The sequence below is a fragment of the Dunckerocampus dactyliophorus genome, chromosome 11 (genome assembly GCF_027744805.1).
Source record: "Dunckerocampus dactyliophorus isolate RoL2022-P2 chromosome 11, RoL_Ddac_1.1, whole genome shotgun sequence".
Classification (NCBI taxonomy): Eukaryota; Metazoa; Chordata; class Actinopteri; order Syngnathiformes; family Syngnathidae; genus Dunckerocampus; species Dunckerocampus dactyliophorus.
Genome location: NC_072829.1, coordinates 21147502 through 21165084, shown reverse-complemented (window position 1 = coordinate 21165084; position 17583 = coordinate 21147502). Strand labels below are relative to the sequence as shown.

The 17583-nt window shown below is 42.0% G+C and overlaps 1 protein-coding gene across 2 annotated transcripts in view; it reads left to right on the top strand.

Moving 5' to 3' along the window:
• Positions 1-3233: 3233 nt before the first annotated feature.
• Positions 3234-17583, top strand: part of ablim3 (actin binding LIM protein family, member 3) — a 58235-nt gene continuing 43885 nt past the window's right edge. For both annotated transcript variants that reach the window (XM_054791268.1, XM_054791269.1), the window contains exons 1-2: positions 3234-3619; positions 15362-15496. In XM_054791268.1, coding sequence (XP_054647243.1) covers positions 3607-3619; positions 15362-15496 — 148 coding nt within the window. In that variant the 5' untranslated portion in view covers positions 3234-3606. The remainder of the gene's footprint in view (positions 3620-15361; positions 15497-17583) is intronic.

Sequence of the window (17583 nt, the reverse complement as noted above, 5' to 3'; positions counted from 1 at the left end):
AGACCATTTATTTTGCTCAGTTTGCAAATGTGTATGTGTGTGTGTGCGCGTGTGTGTGTTTGAAGGACAAAGGGCGATGGTTGTGAGAATTATTGTAAAGAATTCAGCAGACTGCTGATAAGGGATACATTTAGTGAGGGTGATTGGCAAACAATGAAAAGACACTAGATTGAGCATTTTTTTCTTGCCCTGGAACAGAAAAGGGCCTTCTCCAAACTATTTTAACAAACATGCAATTCTCAAGGGACTAAGGAACCTCTGATACACATATGTCAATTTTTCTGAACAGTTTTAGTGATGACAATGAGCATTTCCTGTTAATAACACACCAAGGGATGTTTGCCTGTACCAGTGGTTGGCAACCTTTACCATCAAAAGAGCCATTTTGCCTCTTCTTCCAGTAAATATTAAATATAAAGTACATATTCTGGAGCCGCAAAACATCACACAGTTGATAAACTTTTAGATGTTTTAATCTCTTTTAAATTTACCCTGTTCAACTGGGATAATTCAAATAACAAAAGTACAGAGTGCATGTGTAGGCCTACTTTGAAATAATTCAAACACTGAACTATGTAGGCCTTTTTGAGTCATTCCCGTATTTGTGTAAAAATTAAAACAAAATGTAGCGAACTTAACATAAAAAAGCCCATCAGAGTTCACATATCTGCATATCAGTGCTGTCTGATCAATATTGTTTACATCACTAAACTCATCACAGGCAGTTGAATATGCTTGTGCTTAATGTCATCAATTTGCCTACTGGCGATGTCAGTTGGCATTCTATTGGTCCTGTCATTAGCTGCCTTTGCAGAGAGAGGCATTTCTTTCATTTTCGGAATAATTTCCTATTTATTTTTGACACACACACGGGTAAACCAGCATCAATGGCAGTGAAAGCAAAGGAATACAGTATGTTAATTCAGAATTAAAATATTTTCCTCAGAGAATTTCTTTTAGGAACGTATTAATGGTTATGAATAGATTATCGTGGGGGTAGCACACTCAACAAGACATCTTTTTTGTGTCTCACTGCACACACTGGCTGCCCTCCCCCTTCACTTGCTCCTCCGATCATCAGTCAGAACGTGGTCTAGATAGATTCACAGACTTACGGTGAGTTGTATTTCAAGCTCTTTTAGAAAATGCACATTTCCCCCACCTCAGTGTTACAAAAAAATCATCAAGCTCGACGAAGGGAGCTACAACAAGGAGGCCGAAGAGCCACGGGTTGCCGACCCCGGCCTATACCGTCTTGCTGTGTTAACCTGACCTCCCCTGCTGCTCTAACTGCACGGGAAGGCCAGCTTCCTGTTTTTTCCCTGTCAGTCCAGAGCACAGGATTGACACAGAGCATAGTCAGCACCCAGGACCAGTGGGCATAGATCCACCCACAGTCACTTGCACACACTGGGCTCAAATGAATCATCCATACCGGTGCTTAATAATTACAAAAGAAACACACGTAATCAGCAATTGAGGAGAAAGACCTTCATCACACCAGGACAACTGTATCTAAAGCTAAACTAGTTTTTAAAAGGAACGACTGAACCCTGAACCCCCCAAGGCCACGCATGCAGTAGTAAATTTAGGAACAAATAGGCCGTGGAGGACAGTGTGTGTGGCGGCAGAGGAGAGCGAGGCGCCGCCGCTCACATCCCGTTGACTCATTGTCCTGCTTCCTTTTGAGCTTCACAAGCAGGGCTTCCTCAGGACATAGTTGGAGGATAATTGAATGAAAACAACACACACGCACACACAAGCGCACACGCACACACACATAATGGGAGGAAAGTTGTTGACGGTTCTAAAGGCCCATGACTGACATAAAATAGTAAAATCCAAGTCCATTTTTGGGAATGTTATGTACAGAAATTACAAATCTACATATTAAATTGATCAAAACTGAACCTCCCTGTAAGTCACCCTTTTACCCCTTCCTAAAGACATTTAATGAAACCACACCAGAAGTACACAAACCAGTGAAGGTAATTACGGCGACGATCACACACAGTCAAGCATGCCTCACCACAAATTAACCTCGCCTCTTCAGTAAATAATCCAATTAACTAAATGAACTTAATTAACTAAGTGTATGGGAGCCACATGGTGGCCAAGTGGTTAGCATGTTGGCCACACAGTCAGGAGATCTGGAAGATCTGTATTCGAATCTTTGTCAGTCATCTCTGTGTAGCGTTTGCATGTTCTCCCTGTGCATGCGTGTGTTTTCTCTGGGCACTCCGGCTTCCTCCCACATTCCAAAAACATGCATGTGATGTTAATTGGAGACTCTAAATTGTCTGTAGGTATGAATGTGAGTGTGAATGGTGGTTTGTCTATATGTGCCCTGCCATTGGCTTTCGCCCGAAGTCACCTGGGATAGGCCCGCGACCTTAGCGAGGACAAGCGTCATAGAAAAGGAATTAATGCTTTACGGGAATTGTCCAGCAGAGGGCGCTGTTAAAGCAGTTTTGGCTAAAATAAATTGGACCGAGATAAAAGACGTCTATGGGTTTTTGCAGTTTTTCTTCAGTTGTGCTACAAGTTCAGGCATGGTTAAATCTAATCTACAAATATTTACCTCCTTCTGCACAAGCAATACATGGGGGGGGAAGACTTTTTTGCAGAGTGACGTAGTGTCACTTGGGAGCTGTGAAGCTGCTAGCAGTGACGTCGCCTCCCCCAGAGAATAACACAGGTGCGTCAAGCAATGACAGCTACTTTGGCACTAGAGAAACTTTCACAATAAAAACATTGAAGTTTCAACAGACTAGAACTGTGAGACACAATAAAAGCACCACACCCTGCACAGTTATAATTGAATTACAACACTGAACATGTTATTTCACAGACGCTTGTCATACAGTAATAGTTTTTATCTGATTTTGACATTTTATCTCAGTTTGTAGCGTAAAATATTTATGTGGGGATGAGCTTGTTTAATTACGACAATTTATAAGTGAGTTAAAATGGGCAAGTGATCATTTACAATGGGATGGAAGACGTATCATTCGCCTCTTCAAATTACGCATTACAAACTCAAGTTCGTTATGAGTATTTTCGCATAAATGGTTAGGTAACCTTGTCTATTTGTAGGGTTTGTTATTTAAGTGGTACATACACCTGATTCAGTTGCTTATCATTTTGGGGGCACAACTAGCAAGGTTGTTTCAATTTATTTTGAAAAGGCTTACCGGAAACGGCCAGCTGTGACTATGTGAAGGCGCGTGAGGGGCGCGCACACCGTCAGGGAGAGCCGGTGGAGAGAATGTGAAGGTGGAACCGACTGAGCTGCTTTGTGTTATAACTACTCCCAATTTCTCCTCTGGCAAACACACACACACGCACACACACAGGAAAAAACAGGACCAGTATACTAATTTGTGTCTTTTCTTCAATTTTGGTTTCTATTCTGGTTTTCCCCGTGTTGTAAGAAATGGACTGGAAGCAGCGTTGCGAAGAGTGAGGAGCATCATTTGCCTTCACCGGATATTCACTCTAAATGACACAATATGGATTCACTATTCTGAGTGAGATTGCCGCCTTCTGTATGGGATTCTTTTTCGACGAAACTGCCTTATTTTGGAGAAGAACACCTTGGGCATCATGAGTTCCAGTGGTAAGTTCGATCCCCGTAGGTGAGAGCATCTGCTGTAGGACAATAGTAGACAAGGAAATCATAAGGTACACCTGAACAGTCTCTTGTAATCCAATACAACAGGGTTGGCTTTCATTCTGGTTTTATAGTGCTCTTTAACTGTTTCTGCTCTTTAAGTGTTTCTAATATATTGGCCCATGCAGCCATGATAAAACTGGAAGAGGTCAGTCACATTTGTTCAGAGTTCAGCCACACTAAACCTTTTTTTGGATTCTTCATCCACATCACAGTTGTTGCTTTTCCAACCCTCATTTCTTTTTTCCCTCATTCTATTCACCATTCACACCCAGAATGGTAAGATTCCCATAACAAGTGCCTCTCATTCACTCATGTAGCTTCAATATGTGATTATATAGAGCTGTATATTTCCAACTGAGCACTTTCACAGATATTTAACCCCCACAGACTTTCAGCTGTTGACACTATATAAAAGTCCACCTGTCACTTCTCCAACATGGTCATTGGAGGAACAGAAAGCACTGCAGGTTTTCCAGGCAGAGTGCTGCTGGTCTCGTGGACTTTATGTGAATGTGATGCAGAGCATGACGAAGACACCCGGAGGCTGCTGTCGTACTTATCTTAGACTAACCCGAGGGCTGCCGTGATGCTAAGCTGACCTTGTATCAGCTGACTCCGACCCTGATCCCCTGTCAGCTGAATCAGGGCTTTCCCCCGCAGGGCTGGCGGTTCAGCTCTGTGCATGTGGATGTTGTTGTACATTTGTACACATTATCCCTTGTTGATTCACGAGGAAGACCGATTTGTCAGGGGAAGTCCTAAAAATATATCTCCCTCAGTTGTAGTGGTTTAGGAACAGCCACTGTCCATCATATCAGACGAACGTAGTATTACTGCATCAGTCATACACTGGTCTGTCATTGTAAGGACGTACATTATTCATCCAGGGCTCTCATCTCTCTTCGTGCCACCTTGCCTGACCTCAAGTTCCCATGCAGTGTGTGATAGTAGTTTTTACAGCTTGGGAACTGGGAATGGTATGGACAGCTATCCCACAGTCCAAGAATTATGGGGTACAGTACATCAGTATACATTTTACTGTGGGTCCATTTCAACCAAAAGAACTTTTTTTCAAGGAATTAAAAGCTTCCCGTGACTATGTTTCTCCAGGACTTTGCTGCTCGAGTTATCAATCCACCCAATCTTCTATACTTTTGACGTGAACCTTTTCCCTCTGGATGTTGTCTTTGGATTCAGTATTCAACAGAGCCTGCACATTGCTTACTTTTGGGAGTCCTCCATCTCGTAGGAGGACAGTGAGTAGTGTGGTTAGCAGTGGTTAGTGCCTCATAGTGCAGACGTTCTGGGTTCAACTCTTAACTTGACTCTTTCTCCACGTACTCCAGTTTCCTCCCATAGCCCAAAACATGCACATAGGCTAATTGGAGACTGTAAATTGTCCGTAGGTATGAATATGAATGAGTGTTCTGAACTCCTGTTTCAATCGCAGTGCTATATTGAGTAGAATGATGCTGAGCAATTGTGCCATAGCGGAGGACTTTGTGGATTGAGGATTCCTCACGGCATGTTTTTGCTTCTTTAGACTACAAACTAGTTGAGGCAAAATCAACAGTGCCTCTGCTGTTTGCAAAATCATAATCACAATCAGTGCACTATTCCAACTGATCAAACTCTGAACAGATATACAGTACAGTATATGTTGCCAACAGCTGTGGACTTCTTAAACAGGGCAGCTGAAATTAAACACACTGAATAGTCATCCAATCAGATGTTCAGCACTGCAGACTCCGCCCCAAAATGTATGAACCATTTGAAAACATTTATTTAATTTTTTTTTTTTTTATTGAATTATTGAAAGCATCATCCTGGACCTGAATGCAGAATGTGGTTTCCACGATTGAAACATTCAACGAAGGTTCCCAGTTCCTGGTGACAGTGCAGGGAAGTTGTGCGTGGTATTCCGCATGTGGAGGGCTGTCACAGGCTCTTGTGATTAAAGAAGATGAATGATGTCAAACACACGTCAAAAACATGCCAACATGGGGTTTGCGTCTGGCATGAACGCTCGAGGTGTGTGTGTCAGCATTGTTACAGAAGGCAGATGGTGGTGGAACATGCTTACTGAACATGTGTCTGTTGGCATGAAACACAAGAGAGCTTAGAGAAGGACAGACCCTCTCATCCAGTCAGTCAGTCAGTCAAACATGTGTTCCCCTCTTGCCCCAGGCACTCTTCTGGCTCGGACATGAATGGGCTTGGTAAGCTGAAGCGCGTGCGATGTTTTCCACTGCATTGGACTTGATAGCCCAGAGGCCATCCTCACACGGAATAATTACACACAGCACTGACTGTCTACTGGGCCCTCTCATGGTCAGCTGGGTCTTTTTGTGTCCAGTCTGTCTTTTATTTTGTGCCTGCATGACACACCGGTATAGGCTATATATGTCACAGAATAGGACTTTAATTTCTGGAACCCACAGAAGCAAAACACATAAATGTTTTAAAGGTTAGAAGAGCGGGATAAAATCCATGTTAATCAATACCCTGCAGTGTTTCCCACAGACTGCGATCTATTTGTGGTGGTGGTGGCGGCGGTGGGGGATAGGAGGTTAGGCATCATTGTCTAATTAGCATAATTGGCCATGATGAATTTGCATGTAATTGTCATGGAGGCTGTAGGAGAGAGAAATAACATTACGGGAGACAAAAAATGAGGAAAAAAAACACAACAAGTATGTTACTTATACCCAATATTCATATGTAAGTCCCTCAGTTTCAAAAAGTCAAGCAGTGTCTATTTTAATTGAATCTCATAATTAAGATGTGCTTCCAAAGCAAATATAGGTGAGGTGTTAACAGTCTTCATGACACCAAAACACGTTAGTCTTGTTATTTCCACCCTGAAAAATAACATTGAAAGCGATATAGGTGTTAGGTGTGTGCTCGAATGTTTAAATATTTATTATTTTCTAACATTTCCGTCACTTCTTCCGTGTTTGGAGAAGGCGGAGCAAGTGACGTCAGATCCGGACAGAACTTCTGCTCTTTCTTTTGTTTTTGTTATATATTTATTTATATTGTGCCCGCTCGTTATGTTGAAGGTTTTTGCTGGAACACTCGAAGAGAGTAGTTCTCCTCGTCAAATCCGTCGGCAAACTTCGTGGGACAATTGTTTGTGCCCCACAGACAGAAATAAGTCAAAAACCCACAGGACGTTCGACTGTGGAAAAGCATGCCAAGGTGGCAGTAAGCTAATCTACATTTCTACTGCTAATACGCTCCGTCGTAGTCAGCCTAGTGCTCATGGCGGCTAATGCAGTGCTAATTCCTATCTGGCTTGTTCTGACGCACTAGCTAAGCGGCTAATGCGCTATCTGTTGCGCCGTGCAGCAATAAATCCAAGTGGTCGTCTTTGATTGCAGCCTCACAACGAATCTTATAATAATAATATGGGTTATCATGCCAAATTGCTTGCTAAACAACACTGTTTATTGTCTTCAGCTCTGTGCAGTATGCAAAAAGCAAGCTGATAGCTGTCAGTGGCTATCACTGCCAGTAAAACATATCATACTCCTCACAGCACAATATTAGTAAATGTCGTTGTTGTTGTGAATCTGCCACTTTCTTCGCGTGCGTTCATGGCTGTGCTTGTTTGCACCTGGTTGCCGGTGTCATCCGTACGTGTTCTGGACCTGAATTGTTAGCAAAATATGGCTTGCTGTCACTCGTCTTTCTAGCCTATCTTGCAGTCGATCTGACACTTGCAGTAAGTAAATCTAATTTTTGACTAGATCTATTCTAGGAATCTTAGTACCCTTGTAATATGGGTGCTCTAAGCAATCACTGCTCACTGGTCTTTTATTTTGCAGTGTGCATAGAGCTGTCAGTGCCACTTACTGCTAGTGAAAAACATACTTGTGTCCTTTTTTGTGTGTGTTATATCGTAGTTATCACAACAAAATATCAGTGAATGGCAAAGTTGCCTGGGGGGTGTGTCAAAATCGTGTCAAATCACCACTTAATTTGACTCCTAATGCCTAGTTGTTTATTTATCTATGACAGCAGTATGACAAAAATGTTTTATAAGCGAGTACTTTCATTTTGTTGAGCACTTTAAGGCAGCCAGTATGTACAGGAGTTGAGAATTAGTGTACCAGCGACTTTAGTTTCAAACGAACAAATGCATGTGAGGAAAACAGACTCGGGCTTAAGCCTAAAGCTTGTTTAACAGGACAAACACAATGTAACCACAACAATATTTAAAAGACTTGCTTCAGCAGGATGATCAAGTTAATGGCACCAGATGCTATGTCTCACCTTCTGTTCACCTCATTTAGTTAATGGATGATCTTACTTCCTACTTCCTGTGTAGACCAGAAGTGGTTTAATTCAAACATCCACTAGAAGGATAAAATGTATGAAACAGCTTAAATTGTACCCACATAAACATCCTGAAAGGCAATATGCGCCACACTTGACCTCAAGACCACAAAGTGCAACATTGGCAAGTACCACTTTGCGGACATTTCCATCTTTTCTGGGGGAAAAAATGTTACCCGGAACGTGAACTTGTTTCCACTGATGACAAAGAAGTTCCTTGTCTATACATTTCCTGGTGTAGTGGGACACTGAACATCTGTGTGAGTGATCATTGCTGATGTCAGTATGAATGGCAATTTAGGGACCGCAGATGGAAGAAGAAGAAGAACTGTATGCGTCCTCAGCCAGGCATTTTCCAAATCCTAAAATTGAAGGCTTGAACTTTGAAATGTTTGGCTTTGGCTTTACAACTTTATTAACATAAGCTTGGCTTCAACTAACTCTACTGAAACACAATAAGATCTACTTGAAATATACAGTAATCCCTTGTTTATCACGGTTAATTGGTGAAAGTGAGTTTTCGCAAAGTAGGATCTTTTTATAGTATAGAAAACTTGTTTGTGTCCTAACTATTGTAACATTATTAGAGACCTCTAGACATGAAATAACACCCCTATAGTCACCTTTATACTCGTATTACCCAATATAGTAGACACAATAAGAGTAAATAAGCCATTTAAGACATAAACAAGGCTCATGGTGATGCGTGTTACTATAAATGTGTTTCCCTCGGGGAGCTGAGTGAGGGACGGGGTATGGCCGCAACAGTAGCCTGTGTTTTGCGTTTTTATTAGGGATTTTATTCAAGATTATTGTGCCTGTTGTGAGAAAATTTAAACCTGCAATAAAAGCTTGTTTCGGCGATCAAGTGGCTCATTGAATATTACAGTAACATTACTGACACATAGTGACCAGTGTGTTACATTTCTTCAACATCTTTCAGTGCGTTTTTTTTTTAATGGCTTATATTTATATTTTAGTCCATTAAGTTGTTTTTATGCTTGAAAAAAATGTAATTTGTTTAAATATGTATTTTTTTTACTACTTATAGGTCGTTTTCAGCCACGAAAAAGCATGATTTATGAAATAATATATATTGGAAAAACCACGATAGAGTGAAACCGCAAAATTTGAAGCGCAAAGTGGTGACGGACGACTGTAGTTGAGCTTTTATAAAAAAAATGCACAGGCATTTGATGAAATTTAGTGAAAAACTGTCATCTGAGAGCATCACTAATTTATCGTGCAATAATTGACCATATAGTGATTATGCTTTCACATCAGTGCCAGTAATGCTATAATGTAAGGTGTGTCAAAATGGTAAGATGGTGAACATTATACAGTTGTACTTGCAAAGCAGCTTTTTTTAGAATGGTGTCAATATCAAGACGTACTGGAAGGGGGTTAAGTGTGGTGGCAGGGACCATATATGACTCCCACTCTTCTTTCTCGCATGTTGAACAGTCCAAACTTGAGGTGAACACCATCAATCTCGTGCCAGGCAGCTTGATTATGTCTAAAACAAACAGAACTACAGAGGGAGACACATATGAACACACTAAAACACTGATACTGCCAAATGCAGTTTCAGTTTTTTATGCATGTATTTTGTGGAGTAGTTGAAGCTGCTTAGTAATCTTGGACAAACATATTGGACTATGGTCTCTGCAAGGCGTATCACACCATATATTCATATATCGATGTCTATGCTCACAGTTAACAACTGATACTAAATCCTTAGATTATGTTAGACATGGAGAGGAAAAGAGTGCACCACCTAAGTGGAATAATAATCAGTGGGAGAGATAAACAATTGTATTATGTCTCCCCTTTCCTCCATGACCTTGGCCTCTGGTAGGATTGAGTGATCATTCACACTGTCAGTGGAGGTGCGACCCTCTGCTCTCCCATCTCACCCTAGCAGAATGTTAGTGGGACCACTGAGTGGACTCTCGTAGCTTTGATGAATGCTGCTCTTCGAGGTCTTGGCTGAGTTCAAGGCTGATGAAAGAAGGGCGGGGTGAGGCTGGAGGGCAGAGTTCTGATCATTTTGCTGCTGCAGACCATGGCTTTGTTGTGTAAATTTACATACACCACACACCTGCAAACCTGATTGTGAAGTCAAGTAGAAGTCAGATTGCATTTTAGTTGGGATTAGTCAATTAAGGTTGAGCTTGTGTAAATGTTCTATTCTATTCTATTGTTATCCGGTCCGGGTCGCCGGGGCAGCAGTTTCAGTCGGGAAGTCCAGACTTCCCGGTCCCCGGCTACCTCTTCCAGTTCCACTGGGAGGACCCCAAGGTGTTCCCAGGCCAGCTGTGAGACATAATCCCTCCAACTTGTGCAAGGTCTGCCATGGGGATTTCTCCCGACTGGGAACACCTCACCAGGGAGGCTTCTATATCTTCCAGATTAAAGGAACGGCAAAAGGTGTGGTTGTGTAACCAAAAAATCAGAACTGGTTTTGTGACATTTAGCAAAATACCTGTATATTTAGTGTGACTATCACCTGTGTTGACAAGTTCAATACAAAAGCTTTTTCCACAAATTTGTGCCAAAAATTGCCACGTGTTGGGACTGTTTTTTAATAACATTACATCTGCTTGAAATTTTACGAATTTGTGATCAAAGTTTTAAGTGTTCTTTGTAACCTTTCTCCTCAAAAGCAAAGGATTTCAATGAATCTAACAATTTATTTCCTCATTAAACTGTACAGAGTAGGGATGTCCCGATCAACATTTTTTGGCTTCTGATCCGGCTTCCGTTTTTTCTTGCTGATCCGGTACCGAACCTTTTCTTTTTGCTAATAAGCTTTTGTTACAAACATGAATTTGTAGAATTGAACGTGGATATGGAAAATATCTCTTCAAAATTATAGCTCAATTTGATGTGTGATTTAGAATATACTGAGGAGTTTGATTGGCGGAGTAAATATTAAACGAAACAGCGCAAAATGGTGCACGTTCACAGTGTGGCTAGCTGCATTGCAAAAGAAATGTAACCTTTCAATACGGTCGAAAAGCCTACATTTGGGGAAATGTTAGACAGACAGTAGTAATTGCCTGGGAGAACGTACAGACACATGTCCGCAATATAAGTGAGTGAAAAAAATGCGTGTTGACATTGCATTTTAGCCCACTCAGCTGTGGTCCAGCTTGTAATGATCTTGCAGGTACCGGGAGTCGAGTGGCAACCAGTTTTGGCACCTACCATGTTGGAGTGTGGCTCACAGTTATGAACGTGATATAACAACCGGATCAGCCTGTTCTCGTGGCGGAAAGCGAAAGCAAAATACAGTGGATTGGCAGCCAATCCCGATCCTGAAGTACTGATCTGGACATCCCTAATGCAGAGCACATTTCGGAACACTGACAGTAGGACTTTGCAGGGATTTCGTGTTTCTTTTTAGGTGTTTATTGCGATAAAATTGTAGGAGAAAGTGAAAGTTGCTATAAATTCGTTACGGTCTGTGTGTGGTGGACCACAGAAAGCAGAGGCAGGAGGAGCAATTTACAGTCTCTAATGGCCACAAGTGACAAGCTCAAGCAGAGGTAGGTAACAAAAGGGGTGGTCTACGGGCTGGACTATACCCAGATGTGGAGACTCAAATAGTGCAGGAGTCGCTTGCGAGCGATGAATGAGCTGACATGACAAACTGTAGCCGAGGTCTGCTACTGTAGTGTAAGGTGAGGAACCGGTGTCTCCCAATTGCCCCTACTCGACCTAAGTAGCAGGCAGCCTTGATTAGGAGCATGTGTGTCCAGTTGTCCCGGCTCCAGCCCAGCTCCCAACTGTAGGAGGCGAGAGAGAGAGAGAGCACCACAAGGCACAACAGCAGGTGATCATAACAAAATTGTAATGATTTCCCCTCTGTGTAATTATAATAGGGCCCTTTGTTGAAGAATGAGTAATTAAAGGTCAAATATAAGGAACAAAAAGACAGAAAAAACATTTGACCAACCTGTCAGACAAAAATGAGCAATAAAGTACACCTATATTCCTGTAAGGAAAATACTAAAAATGTTCAATCAAACTTCACATGAGAAAAAAATTACAAGAAAAACGTTCACAGTTAAAAACCATTTATAATGAAGACGACTTAACAATGCAAGTACTCTTAAGGGACACTTTTATGGAAATGGCACTTTTATACCGGCTGTACACGGACTACTCTGTGTCCAAGCTTCATTTTTAGTGTTAAAAAGATGTACTGCACTTAAAAAAAAGTAGAGGGGTGAGATACTGTATATGCACACATTCCTATTAAGGTCATTTTCAACATATTTATTCATTAAGTGTACCTTTAGGCTTAGTGTAAAAAGTAACCACATTGGCCTTGGGAATTGTGATCTCAGTTCCAAGCAAGCAAGTCGTGATTCACGTTTTTTTTGCTGTCACGCAGTCCTAACCGAGACCATGATTAATTCAAAAAGAGTGATGACTTTATTCGCTGGGATGATTTATGTTTTTACCAATATCCCTGCGGAATAATGTTAATTAAAGCATGGTAAGTTGCATACTGTATTTACAAAATTGTTGACTTAGTAACCAGGCCTGAAATTTCACAAGGGGGTAGCTCTTTCAGTAGATGGTAGCGAACCCTGGGTGCACCAATGCTGGCGACCAAGCTGCAAGTCATCGGCTTGGTAACATCCATCCATTCATCCATTTTCTGGGGCTAGGGACCTATCCATAACCCAGGGTGAAAGGTGGACTACACCCTACACCCGTCGGTCTCAGTGCTAGGCACCACACCTGTCTTTAAATTGTAATTATTATATACTATACTATAAATATTATATACTATACTACACTATTATATACCAAGACATTTGTATTCTTTCAACTTTGTGGGAACAGTTTGGGAACAAGACTGCACCCCAGTTCACAAAGCAGGGTCCATACTGCAGAAGCTATACATTTTTTCATTCAGCTAAATCCTACAAGTTTGTCACATTGCTTTTCTTCTGTGATTGTTAACTCTTCCTTCCTCATCAGCACTAGTATCCCAGCATCCCTTGTGACTGTGCTCCAAGCGTGCTCCTCGCCATGGCTGTCAGGTCAGAGGCAGAAATAGTAGCAGCTTCTTGGTCTCTGGGGATGCTGTCTGCCTCACTGACCCTGGCCCTGTTCTTATCACCTGTCAGCTGGAGGCTGGATTCTCCCCCTGGCACTCGCCAGTGATTTAGTCTGGGATTACACCTGTTGCTAGGCGGCTATCGTTATTAGAATGACTCACCATCTCTGCATGGGAAAGACGTAGGACTGGTCTCAAGCTCTCTAATGGTTCTAGACAGAAAGAGCTTGGCTTGGTTGAATGGCTCTGTGCCCACTCACACAATTAGATATTGTTGCGTAATTCTTAAGCTCCTGAGCCGATTGTGTGTGTGGATTGCCTACTTAGGTGCAGCTGTTTGTCATGCATATTGTAGAATTAAAGCAAGCATTTCTTTAATTAAATTGATTAAGCTAAATTAAGTAAATTCAGATGATTCTTCCAACCGGAATAGGATCCGCAATGGTTTCCTATCTGGACTGTGAAAGCAGAGAATATTCCAGACTTGCCAGTTTGTTTTGGCACCATTTCAGAAGGTCACCATTGTAAATAAATAAATAGCCTCTGTGTATTCAGTAGGATTTGGCACAGGCTTAGTTCCCATTATCGCTTTTTGGTTTATGATGAAAAACAAGCATACTCTCTTGCTTACACACACACACACACACACACACACACACATTTACAAGAAAGTGTGATTACTAGAGTCCAGTAGCTAAACACTTATCAGATGGGGTAACAGATTCCAGTGGTGCTACCAGCATTGTGAGGGAAACAATGAACTAACAGTTACTTGAGTGTGGGAGACTGGGAGTTAGAATTAATTATGCTTGCATATTTCTAATGCCCACTCTCTTGATTTGAAGAGGAAACTGTGCAGTCACTGTATCCATACATTCTGTCTCCAGTCCATGGATGTATATCAACACTGTGACACACAAATCTCACTGCACTCAGGATATGAGGCGTGCAAAGCTCTTAGACATTTTAAGTACTGCAATTCCTTTGAGGTTCCTCCAGTGAAATGGAATCAGTAGCTAGAGCACGCTAGTCCATGTGCTACCGTCACTGAAGCAGCAAAGTCCTTCAATCAACTATTCTGGTAGGGAGCAAGGCTACATGCTTATCCTGCCATTATACCTCTCCAACGCTGTAGGACCACTCGGATGCTCCTTGAGGAAGATAAAGAGCAGAATGACCAAGCATGATTTCAGCTCGTCAGTCACAGGCTTACTGTTATGATGGCTGGGTTTTTGTTTTATTTCATGGGGAAGTGTTTCCCACAGGATTGTAATTTATCTGTGATGTTGGGTTGTGGGTGGGGGGGATTCGGTAGATTTAAAAACTGTCTGTCTGATATCTCATTATAGTGGTGAACAGATGCGTTATAATGTGCGACTAAGTCGGCTGTGGTATGTGCGTATGAGGTGTTTTAAGAAGCAGAGGTAAGATGCCATCTACAAGCTAGACAGACAGTCCCATTATAATGTGTTTGTGAGCGAAGGTGATTAGGTAGCGCCAAGTCTATCTGTGGCGGTCCAAATTTAATCGTGTCGGGCAGCCACAAATAAATGATTATATGAGGAACACTGGATTAGGATAGATCCACTCCTAACATGATGCTGCAATTTTGACTTATGGGGTATTTAACATTGAGGAGAGAGCTACCTAGGTGTCAGAACTCACAGTTTTAGAACATTCATCTTATTGTGTGAAATGCTTGGGACTGTAGAGTCTGTGAATTGATGGATATACATGTGGGAGAAGTATTTAACAGCATTTGACAATTGAACAGCAGCAGCCTTGTTTGTGGCAGTGACAAAGACACTGTTTTCTCTTTAACAAGCGATGATTGTACCATCAAAATATTTTGGAAGTAAGTACTGTGACTTACTTACTTTCACACCAACAACCTTGTCACATTCAAAGTGGGCTCTGTCCACACGGGAATGCTCCTGTGTTTGTTTTTTTTTTGGCAGGTTGAAATAAAATCTGGTCTGCACAGTGTTGGATCAGTAAATAGTCACATCCACATGGGAATGGATTACTGGGTGAAAACAATGTAATACATAAGGCACACCTATACGTCTCATATGTCTCATATAAGGATTGTGGATGATGGGCAAAATTCCAAAAAAAGGTGCAGTTTTCCTTTAAGATTGTAGAGCTTGTCTGAACTTACAAAGAAGTGGAATTACTTCTGTGAGTCACTTTGGAGTATAACACATTTCAACAAGCATAAATTGGGGTATAATGTTAAGAAACTGTACTTTTTTTTGTCAATACAGAGTATCACCATGGTTCTACAGTAGGGGAGCGAAGCACTGGGCCAATTCGATGTCAACGATGTCGGGACGTGTGCAAAGGAGAGGTGGTTCGAGTTCAACATACCCACTTTCATGTCAAGTGTTTCACCTGCACAGGTAAGACTTGACTTCAGATTTGATTCATAACAGCTGACAACTGACTTTTACTGGTGATGGTATTTCAATTCAAGGCAGAGACCACAAACACAAAGTAAATCACATTCTTACGCTTTCTACAAACAACCTGCATTGACTGCTAAGAGTAGTGGATCCTCTTGTTAATCCATCTTAGTCTACATGCTGAGTGCTACTATTAGCCCACGGTGAGGATTGGAGCGGATCAGAGTTGCCTTGCAGGGGACTTAGACTCCTGCTAAGGTAGCTTGTAATAGCACAGCCAAGTCAGAAGGGATTTTCTCTTAGTTGTCTGCTGAGGTCTAATGAGACTGTTTCACAGCCTTTTCCGTGCATGCGACAAGTGAACAGCCAACCTAAAATAGGTAGAGTGGTGGCATGCACATCCTCTTACAACTGGATGTGTTGGATGCTGTCTTGAATCAGTTGCATTTCCATGATAATAATAAAAATAATAACAATTCTAATATTACCACAATTCTGCTATTTTTATACATTTGCTTAGGTTACCGGTATCTCTGTTACTACCGTTCACCATCATCAATTAAATACTATGAGACTGTTTGATCCTCCCAGTCCTTGAACTAGTCCAAGCTTAAACCCAATACAATACCCCTGGTGTTCAAATCTAGTTAGACAGCTCTGTTGATTGTATTTTCTTCCCTATTTAAATATATTTTATTTATTTGACCTACTAATGTTATTTTAGTATTTATTCACTATGCTGTCACAAACTCTATTTAATTGACACTATATTTGCAATATTTTAACTTGATTTTATTGCTGTTCATCACTTCAACTGAGGTTGTTTTAAATGTGCTATATAAATGTTTTAAATGTGCGGTATAAATACAATTTGAATTGAATTGAATTGAGAAAAAAATATACATTATTCCATTCCCCTGGTTGCGGGAGCAGCAGTCTCAATAGAGAAGTCCAGACTTGCCAGTCTCCGGCCACCTCTTCCAGTTCCACTGGGAGGACGTTCCCAGGCCAACTACATATAGTTTTACAAAATCATGCCTGACTTGAATAAAAAAAAGGCCAATTTATAATTTAATAATATAAAGTATAATATTTTTAACATGTTCTGGAATCCATCCATCCATCCATCCATCCATCCATCCATCCATCCATCCATCCATCCATCCATCCATCCATCTTCTTCCGTTTTCCGAGATCGGGTCGTGGGGGCACCAGCCTATGCAAGTCGTCCCCGAGGCCTCCTACCAGTCGGACATGCCCTGAACACCTCCCCAGGACCCTAACCAGATGCCCGAGGCACCTCATTTTGCTCCTCTCAATGCAGAGGAGCAGCGGTTCTTTTTTCCTGGATGGCCGTGCTGCTCACGTTTATCTCTAAGGGAAAGCCCAGCCACCTTATGGAGAAAACTAATTTCGGCTGCTAGTTCCCTGTCCTTTCGGTTACTACTCAAAACTCATGAGGTAGGAACGTAGATCGACCTTTGCCTTTCGGCTCAGCTCTCCCTTCACCACAACGGACTGATGCTGGCGGAGTCCAATCCTCACTGAAAACCAAGTTTTGACACTGGTCCTACAGAGAGCGAACCGCCTGAAATAGGTGATCCTATACTCCATACTCCCAGAATACTCTCCAAAGGATTCCTTGAGGAGCACTGTTGAATGCCTTCTCCAAGTCCACAAAACACATGTGGGCTGGTTGGGCTGCTGAGAGTGTAGAGTTGGTCCACAGTTCCACGACCAGGGCGAAAATCACACTGCTCCTTGTAAATCCGAGGACCCTCCTCTCCAAAACCCCTGAATAGACGTTACCAGGAAGGCTGAGGAGTGTGATCCCACGATAGTTGGAACACACCCTCCCTCCGGAGTCGCGTTAATCCAGTGCATCACATTCAGTGCCTTAAGGAACTCCGGGCAGATTTCATCCACCCCTGGGGCCCTGCCACCAAGGAGCTTTTGAGCACCTCGGCAACCTCAACCCCAGAGATAGGAGAGCCCACCATGGAGTCCACAAGCACTGCTTCTTCACTGGAAGACGTGTCGGTGGGATTAAGGTGGTCTTCGAAGTATTTTTTCCACCAGTCCAC